Genomic DNA, 14,536 nt, shown 5'->3' on the forward strand with positions numbered 1-14,536 from the left:
TGTTGTTTAAACGATTGAACTGCTATAAAGGAGATGGTTGGCTTTGCATGCAAGGCTTGCTGACAAAAAATAACTTTAACTGTGCATTCTGCTTGGTGTATAGAGCACATGTTCGGAGTGAGAAATTGATTATGTGGGAGGATTTAAGCTATATTGTGGGTTTATGTCAAGTTCTGTTTTGTTTCATGGGAGACTTTAACGAGATACTAAGGTTGGAGGAAAGAAAAGGCACTGCTAGTTTACCAGCATCTACAGAAGACTTTAAAGAATGGGTGCAAGATTTACAGCTAGTGGATTTACCGCTAACTGATCAGAAATGCACATGATTTCGAGGTCGTTCTTGTAGCCGCATAGATAGGGTTTCTTGTCAGTATGGAGTGGCTCGAGGAGTTTCTAGATACTCATTTGAGAGGAGGACTTAGATGGCTATCAGATCATTACCCATTGATTCTAGAAGATCCGAGACTTAGTGCGGGTCCAAGACCCTTCCGAAGCTTAGACTCCTGGTTTACACATGAAGGGTTTTTGAGGATGGTGAAGGATGAGTGGAGAAACTTGGGTGATGAACAATTCACTAGTAAGCTGAAGGCCTTGACGGTACCGCTGAGGAGATGGCACAAGAACAATTTTGGGGACATTGACAACAGGGTAAAGAAGTTTGAGGAAGAGATTAAGAAGATTGACGACATGGTGAGTGCTGGTAGTTATGATGGAACATTGGAGGCTAGACGGAAGGCTCTTGTGACTTGTTGTGCAAAGTGGTATGCTAGAAAGGAGATTCATTGGAAGCAGATGTCTCGATCTCAACATGCTAGAGATTTGGACAAGAACACCAAGATACTTCCATAACCTATTATCAGCTAGAAGAAGGAACAACAGAATCAATTCCCTAGTAATTAATGGCAGAGTGGTGAGGAACCAGGCCAGAATAAAAGTTGCAATTACAGGATTTTATAAAGAACTGTATCGATAGGAATATTCTCCAAAGATTGGAATCCGTGATGGGTTGGTAAAGCAGATTAATGAGAAAGAGGCAACAGAGTTAGAGGTGATGCCATCACCAAAGGAAATACGAGAGGCAGTATGGAATTTTGAGTCTAGTAAAGCGCCAGGTAATGATGGATACAATATGAACTTCATAAAGAAATGTTGGGGTGAGATTGGCCAGGAGTTTACTGCAGCTGTGTTGGATTTTTTCCAAAGTACAAAGCTACCAACGGATGCTAATATAACATGGGTGGCGCTAGTCCTAAAATTTGTGGGAACTAAGGAAATTAAAGACTTAAGGCCAATTAGTATGGTTGTTTGTGTCTATAAGGTGATATTCAAAGTCTTAGTGAGAAAAATGCGGTCAGTAATGCTAGGTTTAGTGGGAGAGACTCAGTCTGCATTTGTAAAGGGTTGCAAAATACTTAATGGTGCTCTCATTGCTTGTGAGACGGTCCAATGGTTGAAGTTGCGTAAGAAGCAAGTGGCAATTATCAAACTAGACTTTCAGAAAGCTTATGAGAGAGTGAAATGGAGATTTGTGGATGTTGTACTACAAAAGATGGGTTTTGGTCTTAGATGGAGGGCATGGGTGAAGAAATGTGTGACTACAACATCTAAGCCGGTGTTGATTAATGGGTCACCATCCAAGCCATTCAGGATAGAGAGAGGTCTTAGACAAGGAGATCCTCTTTCTCCTTTTCTATTTGTTGTTGTTATTGACGTCTTGCACAAGATGGTGAGTGAGGCAGTCAGAAATGGACGCATTTCTCTACTGTTGGTGGGAAGGGACAACATAGAATTGTCGCATCTCTAATTTGCGGATGACACAATTTTATTTTTCCCATAGGATATAGAAATACTACTAAAATATAAGAGGCTTTTGCATTGTTTCGAGTTGATGTCTGGCCTGAGTATTAACTTTGATAAGTCAAATATGATTTTGGTTAACTGTGAGCAGGAACGGGTGATGAATATGTGTGGTTTGTTGGAATGCACCGAAGCTACTTTACCTGTCAGGTACTTAGGAATCTCTTTAGGTGCAAACCCCCGGTTGGTGAAGACCTAGAAACCGATCATAGACAAGGTGAAAGATAAGCTCAGTTTTTGGAAAGCTAAGTCCCTCAACAAAGCTGGCAAGCTGGTTCTCATAAAATCTATTCTAAATAGTTTGCCGGTTTACTACTTAAACTTGTACAAGATGCCAAAGGCGGTTGCAGAAAAGATAATCGGGCTACAAAAAAGGTTTTTGTGGAGTAAAGAAGATGAGAATAACAGTATGCCACTTGTGAAATGGGAGATGGTGCAAGCTCTGAAAAAGTTAGGCGGTTTGGGGGTGGGGGATGCGTTAATCAAAAATGCGTCGCTTCTGTTCAAGTGGTGGTGACGTTTTTCGAAGGAAGATTGTTCGTTATGGAAGAATGTAGTATGTTCTTGTAATCATTTGAACCCTTCTGTAATATTGTCAAAACAGTCATTACTGTTAAGGGGTGGCTCATGGAAAGATATTTGTCAGCTTAATATTAAACAGCCACATGCAAGAGATATGATGATTAGTGGTTTGGCTATGGAGGTGGAAAATGACAGACATATTTGTTTTTGGGAGGATGATTGGCTACAAAGTGGTCCATTGAAAGATAGTTTTCTGAGACTCTTCTCTGTTTCAAATCAACAAGGATCCATCGTAGGGGAGTGTAGGTTCTGGGATGGGATAGAGTGGGTGTGGAACTTTCAATAGGGAGAGAGTTATTCCAATGGAAACTTGAGTTGCTCAATCAACTTCATGACCGATTACGACTAGTAAGAATATCACCTAGTAGAGAGGATACAATTGTATGGAAATTTGATAAAACAGGTATCTATTCTACTAATTCATTTGTGCAGGTGCTGTAGAAAGAGACTCTCTCGGAGGACATCACAAGCTACAGCTTCACTAGTGCCATTTGGAGAGAATTGGTTCCTCCAAGAGTTGAATTCTTTGCGTGGTTTGTTTTAGTAAACAGGATCAACACTAAAGAGAGACTGAGTAGGCTAGGAATAATACATCATAGCAATAAGATTTGTGTTTTGTGTAAAAAGAAAATAGAATTTGTGCACCATTTGTTTCTTGGTTGTAAATTTACTTGGCAGGTGTGGTGTGTTTGGTTAACGGGTGCAGATAGAGCATGGGCTATTCCGGGGACTGTCAAAGAACTGTTTGAGAGTTGGATTGAAGTACCTGGTCGTAATTTTGAGTAAAAGAAGTGGCTGATAGAATTCTTTACGGTTATCTAGAACATTTGGTTAGAACGGAATAACAGAGTTATTCAGAGATCTGAGATAGGTGTTGATAGAATCAAGACTAGGTCGTTTCTGAGTTACAGGAAATGGCGTTGATCTGTTTGGTTGTTGATGGTAATGTCGGAGATGACAACGGATTATATGCTATAGTTTTATATCTTTATCTTGATTTCTCTGTTGTTTTCTTGTTCCTGCTTGCTCCACTTTAATGTGTCGAGCTCACTTCTTTCTTCAAAAAAAAAAAAAAAAATGAATGGCATAATCACGAATCTACAAATGATATCTCATACCTTATCATCTCTATTGTGATTTTTCATATTCTCAAAAATTGGTTGACTGTGAACAATTTTGTCGGGTAAGACAGTCTGTTGTTCAAATTTTTCAATTACTTTCAACATAAACACTGTATTAAGGTCGAATTCAAATGTCATACTATTTGAAATGATAACTGCAATATTTGAAATGATAACTGCAACTGATTGTGAATTTCTTTGGTCTATCCTAATCAAAATCAAACTCAAAGTTTCAATTGCACTAAATGTGTAATTTTTGCTCTTGAATATCAAAGTTTCTGATTGTGCTTCAGATATACTAAAATCATGCTTTTTTTCCTCTTGAACGTAAAGGTCTTATCCATTACATAGATTACCTCTAATGATAATGAAGTGATATAATAAATTAATGGTTATGGCAATTATTACAATTAACGTTAATTAAGGACTATTATTATTACCATTTCTTATTATTATTATTAGTCTTTACGACAATGGTAAATATAAATGTCAAATTGTAAAAGGGAACATTAATATATAATTCCATTAATGCCTAATAGTTAAGGATGTGTTATTATAATTAATATGATTAATATGTGAGAACCATTAAGAGTGTGATAAGTAGAATGATAAGAGAGTGAAATAAAAAATTAAAATGTAACTAATTTATTTAAATAAAATTAATTTAAAAAAAATTTGGTTACTTATAGCTAAAATATTTTGGTTTTCAAACATTTTCATATATATAATTTTGGTTTTCAAATATATATATATATATATATATATATATATATATATATATATATATATATATTATGCTCAGGCGCTGGGATTACAGTTACACTGTTGCGAGCATCACTTATTGTTAGTGGTAAATTATATATGTTAAAAAGTCCATTAACCTATTGCTATTATTAGTTAGTTGTGATTATATTCATGTGAAGTTATATACATGAGCACCAAGAATTGGTACATGTTTGAGTTATATATGTATCTTGATGCGGGTAGTCACATAGGCGGCCCCAATGAACCCTAATAATGCTCACAATGTTTATGAAGGACGACCACACACTTGTTTAATTAATTAGTTGAACATTATCACATCCATAAATGGCACCTCTCAAGGTTAGGTTCAGATTAATTGTATTCTAACTGGTTTTAACTGCTGATGAGTGATGAGTGATGATTCATCATGTCCTTGCTGCTACTCATTGATGAACTATGAATCAATAATTTTGACAATACATACCTGTTCTTTAATTTGGTAATGTCTATATAATTTATGAAAAAGATATATTTTATACTTTCAATTTTTGTATTTTATTTTAATTTAGTTTTAATTTTATTCCAATTAAAAAGTTTTAGTTATACTTTTTTTATTAAAATTTTTATAATTAAAATTTTTAAAAAATTTAAAAAGATGTGTTCCTTATTTGTTTTAATATATGTTTGTAATTGTTTAAAATGTGAAAACTAATTAAGAGATTTTAATAATTAAGTTGTGTTGTATGCTGAATTTTAGGTTAGTTATAGCAAAATGATTTCAAATAATCGTTTGTGGATGTGCGATAGGGATAACGGCCAATTAGAGGTAGGGGAATAAAACTTGAGTTTTTTGAGGGAGTTGATCAATTTATTACGTATGTGTTCAACATATAACTTTATAGGTCTCAAAGAATTTCTAGGAATTCATGCATAAGTCTCAGCTGACTAAATTGGTGGTTGACACTGGCTATCCTATAGCATAAGTCTCAGCGTTGACATTGGCTATCCTATCACCCTTATGTATCTCTTATGATGATGAAATTATTGACTTTAGAGTCGATGATGATATTCATTCACCAGAAGAAGAGAACAAAAAAGAAGAAGAAGAAGAAAGGGATGATCGAGACGACTAAGAAGAAAAATTCGATTATCAGAAAGTAACATCCAAAGAGGATGATGAACAAGGGATTGATGAGAATGAAGAAGAATAAGAGGAATCCAAATAAGGGTAAATTTATGTTCAATTCTGTTATGTTATATGTTCAATTTAGTTCAAATATTATATTGCATGTTATACGTTAGATTTATATTCATGGTAATCATTTTCTATATTATATATATATTACATTTGGATTATGATGTTTTTAACTATTTTAATTATTTGTTTCAAATAGACATGTTTATGAGAGGTAGCGTGGGTGACTCACCCCCGACAACTACTTAGTTATCCTCTACATATGTTATGCATGCAATGTTACAAGCACATGCTTTAAGAGAATAAACTTTTCATCATGGTCCTGAACCTCAATCATTGAGATCCTGCAACTGTTGCTCTACCACAATCTGAGCCAAAGTGGACTCTTCCACTGCCTCCACCTCCTCAGCAAATTCCAACATCCACGTCATTACCTCCTGTGGTTGACCCTACAATAGTGCTAGCTTCCTCCCATGGATCCCAACCAGACCTCACAGCACCGCAAGTCATTAAGATATTGATTGACCTGATGACATGACTAGGTAAACATTAAACTTCTTTAATTCATATATCTTATTTATATTTTGTTCTCTTTTAATGTATGTTTTTTACTAAGTATAAATTATTCCATCGGAGTTTGCACCAAATAATAATACTTATACACAGGAGTGTACAAACATTACCAAATTATTCTATGACTACCCTGGACCCAATTACAAGAAGGTTTCTTTTGAGTTCTGCAAGAGATGGTTTGACAAGTGGACGATAAGTTAGTTATTTAACGTTAATTACATTTCAATTATGATTTTATGACATTACTTTTTAACCATTTAGTATTTCATTGTGTAGGAGAAATTCACGTGGAATGAGGCCTACAACCAAATTAACAAGAATAACTTCCATCACCGCATGGCAAAGCGTCTTCAACAGATGTTAGAGGACGTATAGATGAGAAGCGACCACCTAACGCAGTGGCTTCAACTCGACATTAAGAAGACCCTGTATGTTCACTAGGAGACGGCTGAAGGTTGACGTCGTCAAGCCATGAATAAGGCCAATATGGCGTCAACTAGGAGGTCGAGGTACACAGGGGTTCGACCATGATTATGAAGACAAAAGCTAAGATGAAATAACTTCTTTCCATATGCATAGCTAGTTTTATCTTTATTTCTTCAATTAATTTTGAGTTTTTGTAATATATTTATCCAATATGTGCAGACAAAGTCACTACAGCGTCTAGTTTCAATGCTAGAGATCTTCAAACAAACCCGCACGCTTAGGGAGAACAAGGAGAGGTTTCCTGATTAGCAGTCCGCAAATTTTTATGTAAGTTATCGACTTTTTATAGAATTTAATAACACACTACTATATCACCTCTTATATTGACATTCATATTGAATGTTTTAGGATTTATACACTTAGAAGTTGAAGGTCACGACATAGTAATCTCAGCAGACGACATTTGAGCCGCAGAAGAACCACATCTTTAGAGTCGAGTCATTTTTGACCAGAAACCTGTGCATATCCACCTTCAGGTCTTTCTCTACCTTGGGCACTAGCCCTGTAGGTCCATAGCTTGACCCAGCGCCTATAGGATCAAGGTCACCAGCTTCATTTAGTTGAGGAGAGGTACAACTAGCTCCTCGCATGCATGGCAGAGAAGCATGCTTGAGATGCAGAGACGGAGTCGTTATGGCAGGAGTACAAATAGGAGCTAGAACATATACAGCATATGCGACAACAGATGACTGTCTATTATGATTAGATGCGCACAGGAAACAACAGTGCTGGAACTAGTTCCTCCTCATCTATACTTGCACCATCTCAGACACTAACAACTACAGCGCCGTCGCATTAGGACCAACAACGAGAACATTAAGAAGAGGAGGACGACGATGATTACGAGAATCCATAAAATCTAGTATTTTTTTATAGTTTTCATATTACTATCCGTTATTTTGTTATGAGATTATGTTATTATATTGTAATTTTTTATTTTATGAAACATATTAATTTTTGTTAATTTTATTTAGTTTTAATTAGGTTATAATTATGATAAATATAGTTAAAAATATTAAATATACTTTTTTATTAAAAAAATTACCGTCAAATTTTGTGTGGAATAAATTTGACGACATTTAATTTGTTTAATGTTATTTTTTAAATATTATCGTCAAAATTTTCAATGATAATTAAGATGCGAAAATTTTTTCTTAATTAGGTCCTCTTTAGATCTGTTTCTATAAAAATCTCGGACATCTCAAAAAATTTTACTATCCCTATTTTGGAATTTAACTCTCTTTCACGTGGTAGTAAAAAGTTTCTATTCTCCATTCCTTGATAGTTACTCATTTATCTTTTTCTTATATTTTTTAATTATTTTATGGTTATAAGTAAATGTAAAAAAAAAAGAATATATCGTTCTTCTTCCGTAGTGCATATAAATTTTCATTTATATATATATATATATATATATATATATATATATATATATATATATATATGGATGGACTTAGAAGGGGGCGAGTAGTGGCTTTGGCCCCCCAAAATTTTTAGAAACTATATTTATATATGAGATATGTATTTAAAAGAATAAAAAATATTATATAATTTAGTATTTTTATATGTATTATTTTTTATTATATGATAAATTTATGTCTTAATTGTTTAATTCACTAATATTTTCACATAACTAATTTAACATCATACACTCAAGTCTTTGTAACTTTTAAATTAATTTTTATATAATAATCTCTATATTTATTTAAAAAAAATCATTTGTTTATTTTATATTAACATATTTAAAATTTATATTATTATATTAATAATAACTTACGTAGTTATATTTTGGTAATCACATTATGTACTTTAGATATTCTTTTTTTTATAAAAAATACTTATTTTTCTTCTAAATTATGTTGTTGAAAAAAAATTTATAAAAATATTTTATATCTTGTATTCTATAAAGATATTGTGTCTTTCAAATAATTAATAATTTATCATTTATTTTCAAATTTTTAAAATTTTTTAAAAGAATTAATTTTAATTAATAAGATATGTGATCATTTTTAACTAAACACGCTATAAATTATTGGTACTTCATAATTGTATAATGTACTATTGATATTATTATATATTTTTTATGTAACTATTATATTAAAAATAAAATTGTGAAAAAAATTTATAATTATATATATATATATTGATAAATTTTTTGAAAAACTAACTCTAATAACTATAGGTTAATTATTTTTATAAAATAAAAAAAATTATCTAAAATTCGACCCGTCCATACTAAATTTTCTGGATCCGTTCCTATATATATATATATTACAGTAATAATATGTGCTCCAAACAATTGTTGTACCTGAACATGACACATGCATTACCGTGACATATGGAATATCATATTAACTATAGTCACATGTATGTGAATACTGAATACACATACATTTTTAGTACAAATTTATTTACTCAGATTTAGACATGAATGTCTACCTTTCAAGCTGGACCTTACCTATGCAAATTAATGGTAATATATTAATGCCGTTACTGCTTCATAAAAATAGGTGTACCACAAATCCGCACATATTCCAATATACATGCTACATCTCTATCAGTCCTATATGGATAGTATTTGCCATAACTATCAAATACGTAGTCACAACATTGTACATTTGTACTACCTAATAATGACATAAACTAGCTATCATATTTTATTTTTCTTTTCTTTTTCTTTTTACTTGACAGAAACTATGTGCTTTATATATTACAAATTCACAATAATATATGCTATTTTGATGACTCAATGAAAGTTGTCTCATAACTTAGGTTGAGGGTAACAAATAAATGTTATAGTCTTTTAAAATTACAAACGAAATAATTCGAGCCGAGATAGATATAGAACTTTTGGTAATTGTAGAAATAATATTTCTTTGATAACAATATACATATGATGTTGTTCTTGGGCATGAATACAATCACAATTATTTCTTATTACTATACTAATTAATTCTAAAACCTTTGAAAATACAGGCAGAAATTCACCACGAGTAATATTATTTGAATATAACATTTACAAGACATTTCTCATAGTAAAGGAGAGTATACCAATTAGCACAATGTCTTATAAATATTATATAAAAAATAACATTTCTCATTATTATTACCAATAGAAAATTAGAAGAACAACTGTATTTTGATTGTAGCTATATATCATCATATTTTTAGCACACCATATAGTAAGTAATATGCACACTTTACCAAAACACCCCTCCTTTTATTTTTGTTTCTTCTCTCAAGTTTCTTCAATGTTTCTTATTAGATGGAACTGTTCCATCTGTTCCAGAAAGCATGAGGTACTTATCCTTCCTAGTCAAATTGGTGCATTCAAACCCTAAAGTCCCACCAAGAACCCTCTGAATATAATTAGCAACTTCAATTGCAGATTTCCCTCCTTTGCAAGTCAACTCCACCGGCAATTGGTTCAAGAAAGTGACCTCATATGTAGGCATTGGATTCATGAACACAAAATAAGGGTCAAAGAATTTGTACCCATTAACGGAAGTACCATAAAACATACTCTGCTTAGTGTTAATTGCAACGGGAACAATCCTATCCGTTAATTCAGCAAAGAGTGCACTGAACCTCAATAGAAAGGGTTCCCTACAAGTTGTACCCTCAGGGCAAATTACCAAATCACCCTCCTCCAACAACCTCTTAATATTCTCAGCATCTCTTTCTCTCTCCCTAGACAATGCCACGGTCTTAATTGGTGAAATTAATGCGCTGAATTTGCTAATACTATATGTCACACAACTAACTTTTCTTCCTAGAGCAACGGCTATGATAATTGGGTCCGTTACGGTTCTATGGTTGCAAATAAATAGGACACCTTTTTGGCCTTTACCTGGTGCTGGTGGAAGGGTACCCTTTCTAATTACCCTTATTCCTAAGAGCTTGTAATTGTACCAAGCAATTTTTTCAGGGAGAGGGATGTTAAGGTACACCCTTAGGATTGAGAGTATTATACCTATTGGCATCCATAGGAAGGTTAAAAGGGTAATTAGTGGGGTTGGCCTTTGAACTAAACGCCCTTCATGGAAGATAATTGGGCTTAGAAGCTTGTTTCTTGGTAAGGGATCACATTTTGTCCTTGGCACTATGTATGCTTCCTGTATAGGGAAAACATCATAAAAGGGAAATTACTTAATTAGATACATTCATGAAAACAAGTTCTATAGGATATAGGTTTGAAAATTGGTTTTAAGACACAAATATAGAAACAATAAAATTGGAAAGAGCATAGATAAAGAGCTAATGCTTAAATGCTTCTTCTTATTAAGTAAAAAGTACTATATTTTTTGTTATTTAAATAAATTTTAGTTTGTTATTTATAATAGTGTTACAGAATTAGCGTAACTAATTATTTTTAATTATTAATTAGTCCATAATATTTAAAAATATTGACTAAAAATATAGTGTTAGACTGTTGGACTAGAAGTATTTAACTGTTGGTTAAAAGTATTGGCTAATATAAATTAAAACTGTTAATCATTAAATTTTTCTCTTCTATTTATTATTATAATAATTATGAAGTAAAATATAAAATATAATAAATAGAGAACTAAAATTTATTTAATTAATAATTTTTTTTGATATTTTTAATTAATAAAAAGTACAACCCTCTTTATTTATTACAAAATATTTAAAGATGAGACTAAAGATAAAAATATAATTCTTCAATGTAAAAATTGTATCTTAATTGAAAAAATATAATATACTAGATAGATCATATTTCTTTTAAAAAAAATATTTTTCAATTACAAACTTGATGCCTAAATAATATGCAGTTCATGTGTAAAATTATCAATAAAAAAATTTATATAAGATATCTCCTGGTAAAACAAAATGAAAAAAAAAATATTTTATTCATATTCACACTTAAACATATGGTTTATTCTCAATTTCATTCGTCAAATGTGTGACTTTGAGATGAAAAATATAGGTCCCATCACCTGAACAAATCTTTAATTAAATGAACTAAATTTCAACATTTTGTCTTATTCATTTAAGTGGTTGTATATATTAGGTGAGGAATATATATTATTTCTCATTTCACTCATACCTTTAAACAATTACTATAATAATTCATTTGATTGCATACTTGCATAAATATATCCTTATTGATAGTGATAAACTATGTTTATGCCGTTACATAAATTAAATCACACACTGACACACATGCCATGTAGGTAGGAATGAAATGGTTACTAATAAGTATTAAAAGATTGTTGAGCTTATGGAAATAATAAAATGGAAATTAAAGTGTTGCCAATTCCTCAATCTGAGTTGAGTATGATTCATAAATCATAACTGAATACTAACCTAATATAATTAGGGAATTCTTGTAATCTCTTTGTTTTTTTTTTCAGGTAAAATAAATAAATAAATAACATACTAATGATGAGAGTAGGAATATTTATAGCATGCTGTATCAAATTAAAGGCAGATCAAAGTGAAGTTGAAATATAAGGTGTATCCATATAATTAATTGGACCATAGAACATGGGAAGGACCACTTAGAAAGAGTTAAGTAGTGTAGTAAAGATCGAAAAAGATGGGATCGAAAACACAAGAAGGGGATGAAACAGTTTTGTCGTGCTAGAGAGATGGGAAAGTACATAAACAAAAACACATAAAGTAGTGATTCATCATCATCATGCATAGGGGAAATAGAACATGTCATAGTCATTAGGCTAAGTGTCTCACCAAATTTTCAGCGATTTGTGGATACCAGAGTCATATCAAAATTTAAGAATCATAAAGATATGTTAAACATATAATTTAATGATATAGATCTAGAAATAACAATTTTTAATTATTAATCATAATATTTAAGTAGTAGATAGTTGGTGCGTAAAAATTCTATACGTACGACCTAAAGAAGTACTTCACGAAGGTTTAAATATATAATATTTTGTTATTGTCATGAAATCATTTTAAAAAGACTGTGATAGATAAATGTACATAAATAATTATATTTTTAATACGTTTTGAATGAAAATATTTATTTTTTAAAAGATTAAATTATAGAGATACATAAATGTTTATATTTTTAAAAAATTTTAAATGCAAAAACTTTTTCTTGGATTTACTACATAATTTTTGTATAGTTTTTTTTCTCTTTTTATTTATTTTTTGATTTTTCACGGTATTCTTCAATTTGACAGACTAAAAACTAATCTGCTGTGGTATTGAGCTCCATCTAAGAATTTATCGTTGGTCAATGGATTGCTGTATGTCTAAGACGGGATTCAAACCCCGACACTTACTTAAACAGACTAGTAAGCTAACCACTACACTAATCCAATTTAGTTTTCTCTTTCTCTTTTTATTTATAATTATAGTTTTCTCTTTCTCTTTTTATTTATAATTATATAGGAATCAATAAAGATTAAATTCTAAATTTTTTCGCTATAAATACTATGATATATACATGTCATAAAATTATTTATTTCAAGAACTTATATTTATAGAAAAATATAAATAAATTATTATATCTCTAATATTAACATTCAAAAATCTGAAAGTATTTAAAAAAGAGTAAATGATGAAAACAACATTGATATAAATATGAATTACTTAGTTGATCTCTCCATCTAGATTTATCATTAACTTGCAAATATAGTGTCTCATCACTATATAATACCCTTAAAACATAATGAAGTTTCAAATAAAGTTATTGTTAAAATGAGTTCTCTCTAATAATCATATCATATATTATAGGAGGAGATTGATAAATAAATATATAAATATATAAAAGAGGGGGTACGTATATGTATATTCACCAACCTTGCAAATTGACATAAATTCATAGTCAGATAAACTATCTCCAAGTCCCAAATCTGGTAAGCTTTGAGGCCCAAATTCTTTCATAACAGCTTCTTTCTTGTGTTCACCAACCAATACACCAGGCTCCTTAACAAACCCTGTTGCCCTTCCTGATTTTGTTACACTTAGTTCTGTCCCAAGAACCTTATCAGCACCCAAAAAGGTCTTTGCAAATGGTTCCACCATAATCCTTGGACTAGCGGTTACAATGTACCTTTTTTCAAACGAATTGAACACTCTCCATGTTTTTGGATGTACGTCCTCAGCATAGAATCTTGGTAACACGGATCGAGACACTAGCTCGATATTCTTGATCTTCAGGCCTGCACAGGCAATGAAGATCAAGGTCTTGATTGCCAGTGTCTCGGATAAGAAAAGGTACGTAAAATATACAAAGGGTACCGAGGCTAAGAGAACTAATCCTCTTAGCATGCTACCGGCTTCAATGGCTACAAGCATGTAGTAAGGAAAAGCGCTTCTCGACACGAGAAGCGTTCCGTCTAGGTCTGAAGCCACGACGTGCTGATTTGATCGGTTTTCGATGTTACATTTGGAAATTGGTGGAAATTGGCTAAAGCTTCCCATGGTCATGTCAAGGAGAGACAATGGGAGAAGCCAAATAAAAATGAAAAAAAAATGGAGAAAGAACTTAGGAAAATTAAAGAGTATGTGTGTTTTGATGTAGCTTTATAGTTGTTAGAGAAATAATATAGCTTAGGAATGTTATGAAGAAAGAAGAGAGGGCGTGGAGGGGTTTAAAAGGAGGAGGATGTTGGTGAACAATTTTGAGCATGAAGTATAATTAATATAATGTGTGGTACATAGAGATTACCCCCTTTTTTTTTTCTTCTAAAGTGAGAGATATATAGTAACGAGGGATGTGCGCCGCGAATTAATTATGAATACATATTTTTTTAATTCTTAAGTTACTTTAGAATTATTTGATGTAAATATAGTGTAATATATATAAAAAATGTTATATGTGTATATACCTGAGTTGGATGTGGTGTCATCTCATCTTATGTTTTCTCACTCGATTCCTCCCCGAATTCTCCCCGGTTGTCGAGAGCTCCCCACGGTTGGCCCAACAAGCCAAAACTCAAACTCAAGTTAGTTGTACCTTTGAGATATCTCATAATCCATT

General features: G+C 31.8%; 1 protein-coding gene across 1 annotated transcript; it reads right to left on the reverse strand.

The window, feature by feature from the left end:
* Positions 1-9,406: 9,406 nt before the first annotated feature.
* LOC112749968 (glycerol-3-phosphate 2-O-acyltransferase 6) lies at positions 9,407-14,320 on the reverse strand. The gene is made up of 2 exons (XM_025798428.2): positions 13,354-14,320; positions 9,407-10,673 (listed from the first exon to the last, which is right to left on the reverse strand). The coding sequence occupies exons 1-2, from the start codon at positions 13,981-13,983 to the stop codon at positions 9,807-9,809; spliced, it is 1,497 nt and encodes a 498-aa protein (XP_025654213.1). The 5' UTR covers positions 13,984-14,320; the 3' UTR covers positions 9,407-9,806.
* Positions 14,321-14,536: the final 216 nt, after the last annotated feature.

Source organism: Arachis hypogaea, chromosome 2 (genome assembly GCF_003086295.3).
Source record: "Arachis hypogaea cultivar Tifrunner chromosome 2, arahy.Tifrunner.gnm2.J5K5, whole genome shotgun sequence".
NCBI lineage: Eukaryota > Viridiplantae > Streptophyta > Magnoliopsida > Fabales > Fabaceae > Arachis > Arachis hypogaea.

What these genes read in the sequence shown, in the direction of transcription:
- LOC112749968 (XM_025798428.2), bottom strand. Translation starts at nt 13,983, where the DNA reads ATGACCATGGGAAGCTTTAGCCAATTTCCACCAATTTCCAAATGTAAC. An exon ending in AATTTATGTCAATTTGCAAG is followed by an intron (nt 10,674 to 13,353) that starts GTTGGTGAATAT and finishes TTCCCTATACAG; the next exon opens with GAAGCATACATAGTGCCAAG.